The 12,008-nt window shown below is 33.6% G+C and overlaps 2 protein-coding genes across 11 annotated transcripts in view; one reads left to right on the top strand and one right to left on the bottom strand.

Moving 5' to 3' along the window:
* Window positions 1-12,008, top strand: part of NF1 (neurofibromin 1) — a 232,559-nt gene that overhangs the window by 122,664 nt on the left and 97,887 nt on the right. For 8 of the 10 annotated variants that reach the window (XM_079799233.1, XM_079799232.1, XM_079799240.1 and 5 more), the window contains 4 exons: window positions 5,342-5,404; window positions 9,829-9,987; window positions 10,527-10,624; window positions 11,847-11,993. In XM_079799233.1, coding sequence (XP_079655359.1) covers window positions 5,342-5,404; window positions 9,829-9,987; window positions 10,527-10,624; window positions 11,847-11,993 — 467 coding nt within the window. The remainder of the gene's footprint in view (window positions 1-5,341; window positions 5,405-9,828; window positions 9,988-10,526; window positions 10,625-11,846; window positions 11,994-12,008) is intronic. The other 2 variants (XM_079799237.1, XM_079799239.1) reach the window with 1 other exon arrangement.
* OMG (oligodendrocyte myelin glycoprotein) overlaps window positions 1-12,008 on the bottom strand; it is a 411,522-nt gene that overhangs the window by 368,947 nt on the left and 30,567 nt on the right. The window lies entirely within an intron of this gene.

The raw sequence follows: 12,008 nt of genomic DNA, 5'->3' as shown, positions 1-12,008 counted from the left end.
ACCTCTCACAGAAATTAACTCAAAATGGATTAAAGACTTAAAGGTATGGCATGAAAGGTATGGAATAAAGGTTTTTAACATAGATCTTGGTAATGATTTTTTAGATATGAAATCTAAAACACAAGCAACAACATAAAAACTAAAACAAGTGCAATTGTATTGTACTATAAAGCTTTTGCATAACAAAAGAAGCCATCAACAAAGAGAAAAGACAACCTAGGGAATGGGAAAAAATATTTGCAAATCCTATATCTGATGAGGGGTTTATATTAAAAATATATAAAGATCTCATACAACTCAATAACAAAACAAACAACCTAATTAAAAAATGGGCAAAAGACCTGAATAGACATTTCTCCAAGACGTATATGAAAGGTCAACAGGTACATGAAAAGATGCTCAACATAACTAGTCATTAGGGAAATGCAAATGAAAACCACAATGAGATACCACCTCACACCTGTTAGAATGGTCATCATCGCCCTAGCCGGTTTGGCTCAGTGGATAGAGTGTTGGACTGAAGGGTCCCGGGTTCGTTTCTGGTTTTAAGAGCACATGCCCAGTTGTGGGCTCGATCCCCAGTAGGGGGTGTGCAGGAGGCAGCCGAGCAATGATTCTCATTAGCCGAGCAATGATTCTCTCTTTCCCTCTCCCCTCCTCTCTGAAATTAATAAAAATATGTTTAAAAAAATAAAGAATGGTCATCATCAAAAAGTTGAGATTAACAAACACTGGTGGATATGGAGACAAAGAAATCCTTTTGCCCTTTTGGTGGGGTTATAAATTGGTGCAGCCACTATGGAAAACAGTATTGGAGGATCCTAAAAAAAAGTGAAAATAGAACTGCCATATCCAGCAGTTCCACTTCTGGGAATCTATCGAAAGGAAACAAAAACATTAAATTGAAAAGATATCTGCACCCCCATGTTTATAGCAGTTATTTGCAATAGCCAAGAAATGGAAACAACCTAATGTTCATTAGTGGATGAATGGATGAAGAAGTTGTTATTTGTGTGTATATATATATATGTGTGTGTGTGTGTGTGTGTGTGTGTGTATATATATATATATATATATATATATATATAATGGAATATTATCAACAATAAAAAATGAGGAAATCCTACCATTTGTGATAACATGGATGGCCCTTGAAGGCATTATGCTAAGTGAAATAAGTCAGATAGAAAAGACAGATACTATATGATCTCACTTATATGTGGAATCTAAAAAAAACAAACACTGATAAAGAGATCAGACTTATGAGGGGGAATTGGAATCAGGTGGTCAAAAGGTACAAATGTTTAGTTATAAGATAAATAAGTACTAGGGATATAAGGCACAACATGATGACTAAGATAATACTGCTGTATGATATATAGGAAAGTTTTAAGAGTAAATCCTAAGAGTTCTCATCCTGAGGAGAAATTTTTTTCCTTTCTTCTTTCTATTGTATCTGTATGAAAAGATGGATGTTAGTTGAACCTAAATCAAACCATTATGCTGTATGCCTTAAACTTATGCAGTTATTTCTCAATAATACTGGGGAGGGGCGTATAATATGTTTGTGGCAGGTTTTCCCAGGATAGAGCAATTTGTTTATTTTATTAGAATGCTACTCTTAAAATACTAGAGGCCCCATGTACGAAATTTGTGCAAGAGTAGACCTTCCTTCCTCCGGCTGCTGGCATCGGCTTCCCTCTGGCACCCAGAACCTGGACTTCCCTCCGGCCGCCAGCAGGCACCCGGGACCCGGGCTTCCCTCCAGCAGCCCCAGCTTTGTCTGGAAGGTCGTCCGGGAGGACGTCCAGTCTAATTAGCATATTACGCTTTTATTATTATAGATATTGCTCAGTGCATGAAATTCATGCATGGCGGCGGGATGGGGATTGTCCCTCAGCCCGGCCTGCACTCTCGTGCAATCTGGGACCCCTTGGGTAGGGTCCCTAGGCCTGGCCGGTGATCAGGGCCTATCGGGGCTTTCCTTCCTCTGGCTGTCGGCAGCTGGCCCCACCCCTGCCACTGCTTGCCATCTGTGCAGCACTGCCCCTCTTCCCCGCCACCAGTTGCCTCCCTCTGCGGGCAACAGGCTTGGGGTGGGATCATTTGGCTGGCCTGAGCCCTCGCTCTGTGGGGTGATCGCTGGCTGGCCCTGCATAGTGCCACAGCGTCACTGGCCGGTGGCTTGGGCCTTCCTCTGTGGCTGCCGGCCAGGTGGCCTGGGCCTCCGTCTGCAGGGTGGTCGATCATAGTGCTCCGTGATCGATCGCCCAGCAGAGGGAGGCCCCGCCCACCTGGCCAGAACTCTGTGATTGTGGAGCCCCCATGCCCATCAATTGCCCCTCGCACCAGTGTGTGTCATAGTGTGGTCGTCCGGAAGGTCATCCAGATGGTCGGTCTACTGTTCAGTCATTCTGTCGATTTGCATGTTACACTTTTATTATCATACATGGTAAAGCATACTTAGCATTAAAACTCTCAACTTATCGTGACTTTTTCTGCCTTTTCAAAATAGCTCAAGGAAGCTTAGGAGAACTCCACATAATTTTTTCAGATAGTTAAATCTCAGAATAGAGGGTGGTTTAGTTATAACATGAATACAGCTTAGCACAGTGAATAATAGCTTCTCAAGTTTGGTCATTATTCAGATTTCACTTTAAATCTAATTCAGTAATTCTGTTTGAAAAACAGGTAAGACATAGTGAACACATATAAAAATAGTACGGGTCAACTTGTTGGCCAAGTAGTAACTCTTTTCAGAGAGCAAATGAATTTCTAAAGTTGCAGTGACTTTGACTTTTGCTAGTTAAGAGTATTGACTACCTATCTGATTACATGTTCTAGTCGATTTCAGTGCACATTCTTCATGTAGTTGTCATCCAAAAAGAAAATATGTTTTTTGTATCATCAGCAAACTTGGAGTCTGATTTAAGACCGTACTTCTGATAAGGTGAAAGGAACAGGGCTCAGCACTTAGTAAGTGCTTAGGAAATATTTAATGGAGGAATAAATTCCCTGATTCCTCCCACCCAAGTAAGCAAAATTCTAGGTAGCTTTCATAGTTAGCAAGGAAGGATAATAGTGAAAATAATTCAGAAAATAGAGGCAGGTGATAATTGGTGGCTTATTAAACACTATGTGTTGTGTTTTTTAAAGCAGTCCATAATAAAATACCCTGTGTTATAATAGACCTGAATTACCATATTAAAATTGCACATAAAATTATTCTCTTTAAGAATACTATTTAAATGTTGTGTCAGTGAATTTTTTGAAGTATTGGGTAAGCTTGTAGGAATATAGAGTGCTATGGAGCAAAGGTATACTATGTTATTTATAAATAAGTTTTTTAAGTGACTGGTAACAGACAATTTACATTTACTAGTTAAAAATAAAGATAGCAATAAAAGCTTTGATCTTAAGATATTCTTCCATTGAATCTCCTTCCAAATGTAGTTTTCCCCTTCGTTTGCTCTTTTACTTTTATTCGTCTTCCCTCTTTTGGCTTTTTCCTGCCCTTTTGACTTTGGCAGTAACATAATGGTATCTTTGTACTTTTATGGTCTGTTGGGAGGAATAGTAGTCGATTGTTTTTTGTTATTGTTTTTTTCCTCTAATAAACATGGTTCCTGCTTTTGGACCTACTAGGGAAATTTTGAAAGCGAAGTGAGAATTATTGCTAGCTAATAAACTTCTCTGAGCTTTCGCTCTTTTTACTTGAGTTCATATTTTTGATCGTTAAGCCTTTTCCAAGTCATGCTTTAATCAGATCTCTTATTTTATATACTTTCTTGCTTAGTGGACTGGGTTAAGGTTACATAAGAAGAGCCAGATAACTGTGAACAGTGTAGATTTATAATTAAAGCATTTTCTTGTGTATTTATTTACACTTTTCTTCCTGGTAGTTTTGGAATAATAAGAAAATAATTTCCAGAATAGATATTTTTAAATTATGGTGAGAACATTCTGAGAAAGAGCTAAATATTATAATTCTAAGTATTATCTTTTCAGTAAATCTGCTTCTCCAAACAGAAGTAGTTTACACAGATTTTAACGCAATAAATGATAGTTACATACCATAATTTTATAAAGCATATAAAACTGCACTTTTTATGATATATTTAGTTACTGTTGCCTTTGTAGGTAGGCTAAGGTTTGTACGTACCAAATCTCCCTAAGAAAAGGATGGTGTCTTCCTTTTACTGCTGCCTCCCAATGCCTAGAATGGTATCTAGTATGTAGATGCACAACAACTATTTGGGTGGATAGATAGATGTACAGATGAATGAGCAAATGTCAAACTAACTTTAAGCCTAAGTTATTATGGGTTATGGTATTGAATGCACAGAATTTTTAGAATAAAAGGCCATGTATGGTGGATTACATAATTCTAATTTGGTTTTTTAAATATTTTTAAAGTAATTGTTGTGCCTGGTCTAGTCCAGTCAGGAGTATTTTAATTTAAAAATAACTCTTTGACCTAGAAGAAGCTTTGAGAGATTAAACCAGTGTATCTCTGTGGGTTTTGATGCTTTTTTCTTTTGGGTTTATTTTTTAAGACATTCTGATAAATGGTCAAATATGTAAAAAATTTTAAGTAGGCTTACAATTTTATTCTATAATTTTTTCTGCAGTTTCTTCTCTTTAATATTAATTAATGCTTATTTCTAGTTGAGCTGATAACATTCTTCTCCCAGATGTTGCAGAGCTTTTAACCTTCTCTGGTTAGAACTATTTCAGGAAGTAGCCTAGAAACAGAAAAATATGAAATTTTAAGAGTAATATTTCTTAAAGAGAGATTTTTAAAATCAGAATCTCTAAAGTGAATTTTTCTATTACATTTAGTCATTTAATGTTTATTTATAATAAGTAGACTTTAAATTAAATGCCAGCTATTGAAAAAAGAACTTTAAGTCAATTGAAGGATACACAGAGAAGTATTCTATATCAAGAAAAAAAATCATGTAGACATGTTTTAATTGTGTGAACTATTTGTAATCAACATTTCCTATAAAATTTATCAAAAGCTAGGAATTAACTGAAATGTAAATATAAATATCCTCAAATCCACTTGGGGAGAGCTTTTCTGTGATTTATAGCCAGAAATAGTAGATATGATTATCTCAACATTTCTTGCTATTTATTTAGTGCTTTGGCTTAAAAATGTATTAAAAATTAAAATCCAGAAATAAAATTCATCCCTCTAAATTCAGTTGATTTCTAATTTTTTGTTGATTCCATTTGTGTTACATTGATCGTGTAATTTTATGTACAAGCCAACATTGTTTTTGTTGCTGTATGTAGTTGGTGCTGTGACTTGTTTGTGCTCATCTCTGTTCTGTAGGCAACTTGCCACTCCCTACTGAATAAAGCTACAGTAAAAGAAAAAAAGGAAAACAAAAAATCAGTAAGTTTGGAGAACTTTTTATTAGCTGTTTCTTTCAAAGCAAAACCAAAATCTTTTGCTGTTTGTTAAGAACATCTTCACTTCAGCCTATTTGACCTTCACTGTAAAATCATTCTACTAATTCTGGCACAAAATAGCTTTCATTTCAATTAACCCTGGAATTAAGTTACATTGAAACATTCTCTGTGTTCCTTTGGTTTGATTTATCCCAAAGGCATTTTGGGGGCATTTGTTGCATCTCTGGTTTAATTTTATTATTGTTATTTTAAAAAATTGTAAATGAATGCAAAAGAAACTTAATTTCAAGGCCTTAGGAAATGCTGACTCTCTTCATTCTTGCTTCTTATTTGAGGTGATGTGAGTGGTTTCTTTTTTTAGAAATGAAAGTATTTCTTAATTGATAGAAGTATGTGGAGGGAAAGTATCACTTTCTAAATTTATCTAAAAGTTGCTAAATTTTATTTTTTACTTTTGATATTTTTATCTAGAACATCCCAGCCAGAATTTAGATATTTGTGCTTAGATTATAAAAATCTTAAAAAACACTTTTACCTTAGAGGAAATCACTATTAAACTATTGGAACTGAGAACATACTACTTTTGAAATTAAGGAAAACTCATTGAGTCTATATTTATAGAGAAATACCTCATTTTACAAACATAATCTGAATATACTCCCTGCTACTATGAACTTGCCTAATTTAAAAGTAAGAAAATTAGGGTAGTTAAAATTAATTTCTTCCCATGAGTGAAATTTGTCCAAAATACAATATGCATTCATTTTAAATTTGCCATTATCTGTCAGTATGACTTATCCTTATCCAGCAGGCACTATGTTTGTACATATAATCTAATAATTCTAGAGAAATAGGTAAAGGAAACCTTGAGGAGTCATGTAGGTAGTTCGCTTAAAAAGGTATGATTTAGAGCATACATCTGGTTTCATCTTTCATTCTGTGTCTAAGCTTTCCATATAATAATAAGTTTCTGTTTTAAATTCAGAACTAAAATAAAATTTGGAAACATATGCTTTCATATCCATTTAGTATTCACTTTATGTTAAGTAAATTTGATCAGCTGTGAGCAAATGAATTGGGTTGGATGTCCATCTTGCTTAATAAAAACATTTCTTTCTAATGCTTCTGCCTTCTAATTCTCAGCATACATGGGTTTAACATAATATACACCATCACTGTTGAAATTAATTTACTGTTTCTAACACTCTTGTTCAGTGTTTTACTAATGCCATTGTGTAGTGTATCACATAAATTAAAATTCAGGCTTTCTGTGTTTCTATCTAGAGCATGTTTTCTAGCCTTCCTAACATTGCTCTACTTATTAAGATTTGTCTAAAATTGTTCTTTGAAATGTGGTTTTTTTTCTACTAGTGTTATTTTCAGATTTTTTTATTTAAGTGTTTGAGTGACACCAATTTTGGAATGTGTTTCTCAGCACAGGTGATATGAGGTCCTCATGGAAACAAAGGGAATATAATTGGTAATTTGAGATATTTTAGCACATGTTCCCAAGTATGAAGACAGTATAGTCAATATAAATTTAAAATGCTGACTTATGGAGTTATGGCTTAACAGAATCTAATGATCTTTTAAAAGCAAGCTTTCTTTTGGGGTATGTGTATCATGGATGGGAATATGTAAAATATATAGAGAAGGTTCTGGTTTCTGCAATGTAGCTGTATAATCGTGTTATAGGTAATTCTGTTTATTATACTCAAATATATAATGTATAATTGAGAAGTTAATTGCCTCCCTAACTCAGGTAATTAAGTATGTAGGGATAGCAATCCTCTTGCTAATGTATAGTTTATGATTGCACTTATTTGTAACATGTAGTTCAGTTTTCACTAGGGGTGATAAAGTCGACATTTGACTGATAACTGGTTCCAGCATACAGGCTGGCCCAACTTTGACCTTTATGCAGAAAGTCTTTTGGATCCAAATTAGATTTTTACAGATTAAGAAAACAAATGAGTATATGTATATTATGAGGTAAAACTACATTGGTGTTAATTAGTGGTGAAAGAAAGAAATATGTATTGATATTGATTATATTTTATCAGGTTTTAGTTTTAAAATATAGTGATACTATCATCAGTGAGATGATACATAATTAGATGATACATGAAATAATGTGTGTTTCTGATGTGTGGATTCTTTGAGTTTTGAAATGAATTATTTTGGAGAGGTGGAAGATAGTGAATGTATAGTACTTTTGTATATTCTTCTTTTGGGAAGTAATTTACTCACATTTTTATTAAGTTCTGAGACTGAGTAGTATTAAGTATAAATCAGGTATAAATGTGAGTCATATGTTAAAATTTTTTCTCCTGGAGAAAACCAATAAATAGCTAATTTCAAAATGTATTTAAAAAGAACTCTTGATGTGCATGTAAGTTACTGATTTTTTTAAGACACTTTCATAGCAGGTTAGTATTTTATAAATTAACTGGTTCTCTGGAAACCAAACTATATCTTTTAGCTTTTAAAAACCATTTCAGGATTGATTTTAATGGATTAAACTTAATATATACTGATTTAAAAACCACAACAACCTATTTGAAGTTGAATATAAAATAATTTTTAATCCTCTTCTTGCTAACTCACTCCTAAAGGCTTTAAAATTTTGTAGGTTTGTTGACATGTTTCTTCTGTTTTAAAATTAAATTTTTTTGGTGGGTGTTCTAAAAGAACCTCTCAGTAGCAGTGGTGGTCTGTGAATATTCTGAAACTGTATGAAGAATTTTGTCTGTGTGTAGGTATATGTTCATTTTTTTTCTGTTCCTATTCTTCCAATGGTTAAACACTGTACTAGAGTGTGAAAGCACTTGAATATTCTTCTTACTTCTACTTCTAAAACTGTATTTCAGCTAAAAATAACTCTTAACACAGTATTTCAGTTTGAAAGCCATTCAACTGAAGGCTGTTATATTTAGCTGCTTTCACCAGTTTCCCCTTATTTAAGTGTAAGGTTCTTCATGCAGTGTCACCAAGTACTATAACACAAGAAAAGCTTTCTAAGCTGCATAGCATAAATGAAGGAGAGAATTCCTTATAACTCACCTCTGTTCTCACCTCTTAACAAAGATTTCCTTTGGCTTAAAATATCATTTTTTATTTTTAGTAATTCCCAATCAGATATGATAGAAAAGTATTTTGAGATTTTAGGCAGTGAATAAAAACACATTTAAAATATATACCACCGAAGCACTAAAGGGAATAGAATGAAATGAAATCATCCTTATTCTTTCCAGAGATAATCTGGATTCAGTGAGCCATGTGAATTCATGAGACAATGTCTTACTTCATTGAGGCATTGTGAAGACAATCAGAGTTATGTAAGATTCTGCACATAAATCCCTTTTCTCATTTCCCCCAGTATCCTTTGAAATGCAGCTTCGTCCCTGGAATCCCAGAATGCTGAATGGAGTGATGTGGCTTTGCCATTATAGTGGCTTTGCGTTAAACAGCAGCCAGCCATACTAAGCAAGAAAAGTTGTATCTGTAAAAAATGTAAATTTCAAAATAATTGAAATTTATATTTCAATTATTAGAGCTGAGCCAGTTTCATAAACTTTCCAAATCTATTACTTTACCTTCGAAGTAGAATGGTTATAAAGAGAAAATAAATTCATTTAAAATATTGGGCTCACATTGCTTTCCAGTATGGGCAACCATTTCTTGAACCCTTAACTTTTTTATGTATATATTTGACAGAATTATAAATTGAGGTACACGTAAAGGTTCTCTTTTCTGCTGGTGGGATCCTTTTTTCTTTTATGTCCCAAGAATTCCCATTCTTCCATGGTTTAAATAATAGATAGGTCCTTATATTATAAAGCATTCTGATGAAGAAAGGAACTGGCAATAATGTTACTTGTAAGTAAGTTTTTTCTCTCGATAGGAATCTAAGAAAATTAAGTTTTGTTTTGTACATGGAAAGCATTTTGCTCAAGAAATTTAATTATACCTGGTACACAACAAAACGTAAGTATTTACTATTAGGTATTAGATGTTTAAGGGGTGTGCTGTTGAAAATTTAGCCATGTCTTACGAGTTGACCATACTCTCATGTCTTATTAATCTTGGTGGAAATTTGGTCTGCTTTTGTTACTCTTCAAACCTGCATTATAAACAAAAAAATAAGGCCTTTTTTTCAGGTCTCTTCTACACAACTCACTTATGAGATTTTTCTTTTTTCTTAGATATCTTTCTTATGTTTTAAAATGAAGGCAAGAATTAAGGATGAGCTTTATTTACTGATGTTTTGGGAATAGGAAAAAATAGAAATGTGTTGTTCATAAGGAAATCAGAGCTTTTGTTTAAAGTTTGACCTTGGAGTTCTTTCTTCCCATTTCCTTGTTTTAATTCAAACCATGTATTCAATTCTCAACTCCTTGTTTTTAGGTGGTTAGCCAACGTTTCCCTCAGAACAGCATCGGTGCAGTAGGAAGTGCCATGTTCCTCAGATTTATCAATCCTGCCATTGTCTCACCATATGAAGCAGGCATTTTAGATAAAAAGCCACCACCTAGAATCGAAAGGGGCTTGAAGTTAATGTCAAAGGTGAAGAATTACTTTGATAATCTGTTTTAAATTTCTCTTTCAACTAAAATTTTAGAGTTTCATATTCACTGTGCTTCCTCTTGAGTTTATGTTCGAAACGCCCTATAGTTTTCACTTACATGCTTTTGTTTTAGTTTTGTCTATATTACAAAGGAATTCATTAAACTGGTTCCTGGGTATTATTATCAAGAGAAAATATTTTAGAAAATGTCTTCTTAAGATAGTCTTCCACATAGTCATACTGGAAATTCTGAAATGGAGACCAAAATGTGTACTGTATGATTTTATTTTTTGAAAAATACATTAAAATGTTTAATATTCATTTTTATGTATGTAAATATTTGCATGCATATATAATAATTATATTTGGGAAAGAATAGAAGCAACAACTAGTATTTATAGAATGAGGAATAATTGATTTTAACCACCAGTAGAAATTATATCGATGACAAAATTCATGTTTTTTTAATGAACATACAAATGTGTAGACTTCATACAATAAATAATCTGACTCTTCATTACCTTGTTTCATTGTTTAGATACTTCAGAGTATTGCCAATCATGTTCTCTTCACAAAAGAAGAGCATATGCGGCCTTTTAATGATTTTGTGAAAAGCAACTTTGATGCAGCACGAAGGTAAACAGCCTGCTCCTTAGTTGATTCTGTTTGAATCAAATACTTTCAGTTTCACTTCAGTCCATATACTTGTGTAAGGTTTTTTCTTTTCCCTCTTTAGGTCTAGAACATAGTTAATCTTATTTTGCCGTAAAAGACAACGATGAAGTAAATCCATATTCCTTATAATTTGGTAGTGATTTCCATATTTTAAAACCTGAAGGGATTTTTGACATATTACTAAAATAAAAGATTTAAGGATACTACATTATGGAGCAGAGGAAGAAGGAAACGATTCCTTTTAGGAAAAAAACAAACCTGAAACCAAAATGGTTTATATAGATAATGTATAACTGTAAAGTCACAATTTTTTTATGTTAGAATATTTTTGATACTTCAACTTGGAAGTGTATCTGAACTAAAATGTTACTCTTTCAACCAAATAATGCAGATGTATATAATTTTGTTCATGAGTAACTGGAAAAATGTTAAACTTTTATGATTTTAGAAAACTTGAAGTCTTTTAGGTCTCCATAACTAAATAGTTGCTTTCTGTTTATTTCTGAGTTGTTGTTTTATCTGTAAACTAGGGATTATATTTTATTTGCCTGTCTGAGTTGATTTTAGAGAAACAAATGAGATAGTTTATGAGAAAGGCTTTATAATACCTTTCCTGCAGTGTGACTCTAGTTGATCTGACACACAGTTTAAGCTTGACTGTGCAACTCTATTTCAGTTTTTCCATTATACTTTATACCAACTTTTTTCTAATTGGAGTTTAAAAGGTATATTGTTTGACTGCAAACCATATTGGGGAAAAAGTGAAGGTCAGCCCAGGATTCATAGTCTAGCTAGCAGATTGTTCATAAAAAAGTAAGAGAGCCAAGGCTCTGAGCCTGGCTGTGGCCTAACAGGTGATATGATTTAGGAGAGGTCTTTTGTCTTGTCTGGGCCTCCATTTCCTTATCTGTAACTTACTGGATTCCCTCCAAGGCCTCATCCATCTAAACTTTGTTTTCGTCTGACTTCAGAGCCTACTGTGAATCTGTAGCCAGCTATCAGAAATAGAAAACCAGATTTCTCCTTGTCCCTTCTTTTCTCGTGTAATGATAATCACGTGTGAATAAGCCCTCAGTATTTGTAATCTCATTTACTTCATAAAGTTGCTTTATATAAATTTAATTCAGATATAGATATGAGTGTGTCTGGTTTTTAAAATTCTAATGATTTTGTATTTTTGAAGGTTTTTCCTTGATATAGCATCTGATTGCCCTACAAGTGATGCAGTAAATCATAGTCTTTCCTTCATCAGTGATGGCAATGTGCTTGCTTTACATCGTCTACTCTGGAACAATCAAGAGAAAATTGGCCAGTATCTTTCCAGCAACAGGTAAGATTTCCCACT

The sequence above is a fragment of the Cnephaeus nilssonii genome (assembly GCF_951640355.1).
Source record: "Cnephaeus nilssonii genome assembly, chromosome: 19".
NCBI lineage: Eukaryota > Metazoa > Chordata > Mammalia > Chiroptera > Vespertilionidae > Cnephaeus > Cnephaeus nilssonii.
This window is presented reverse-complemented; position numbering and strand designations above follow the sequence as displayed.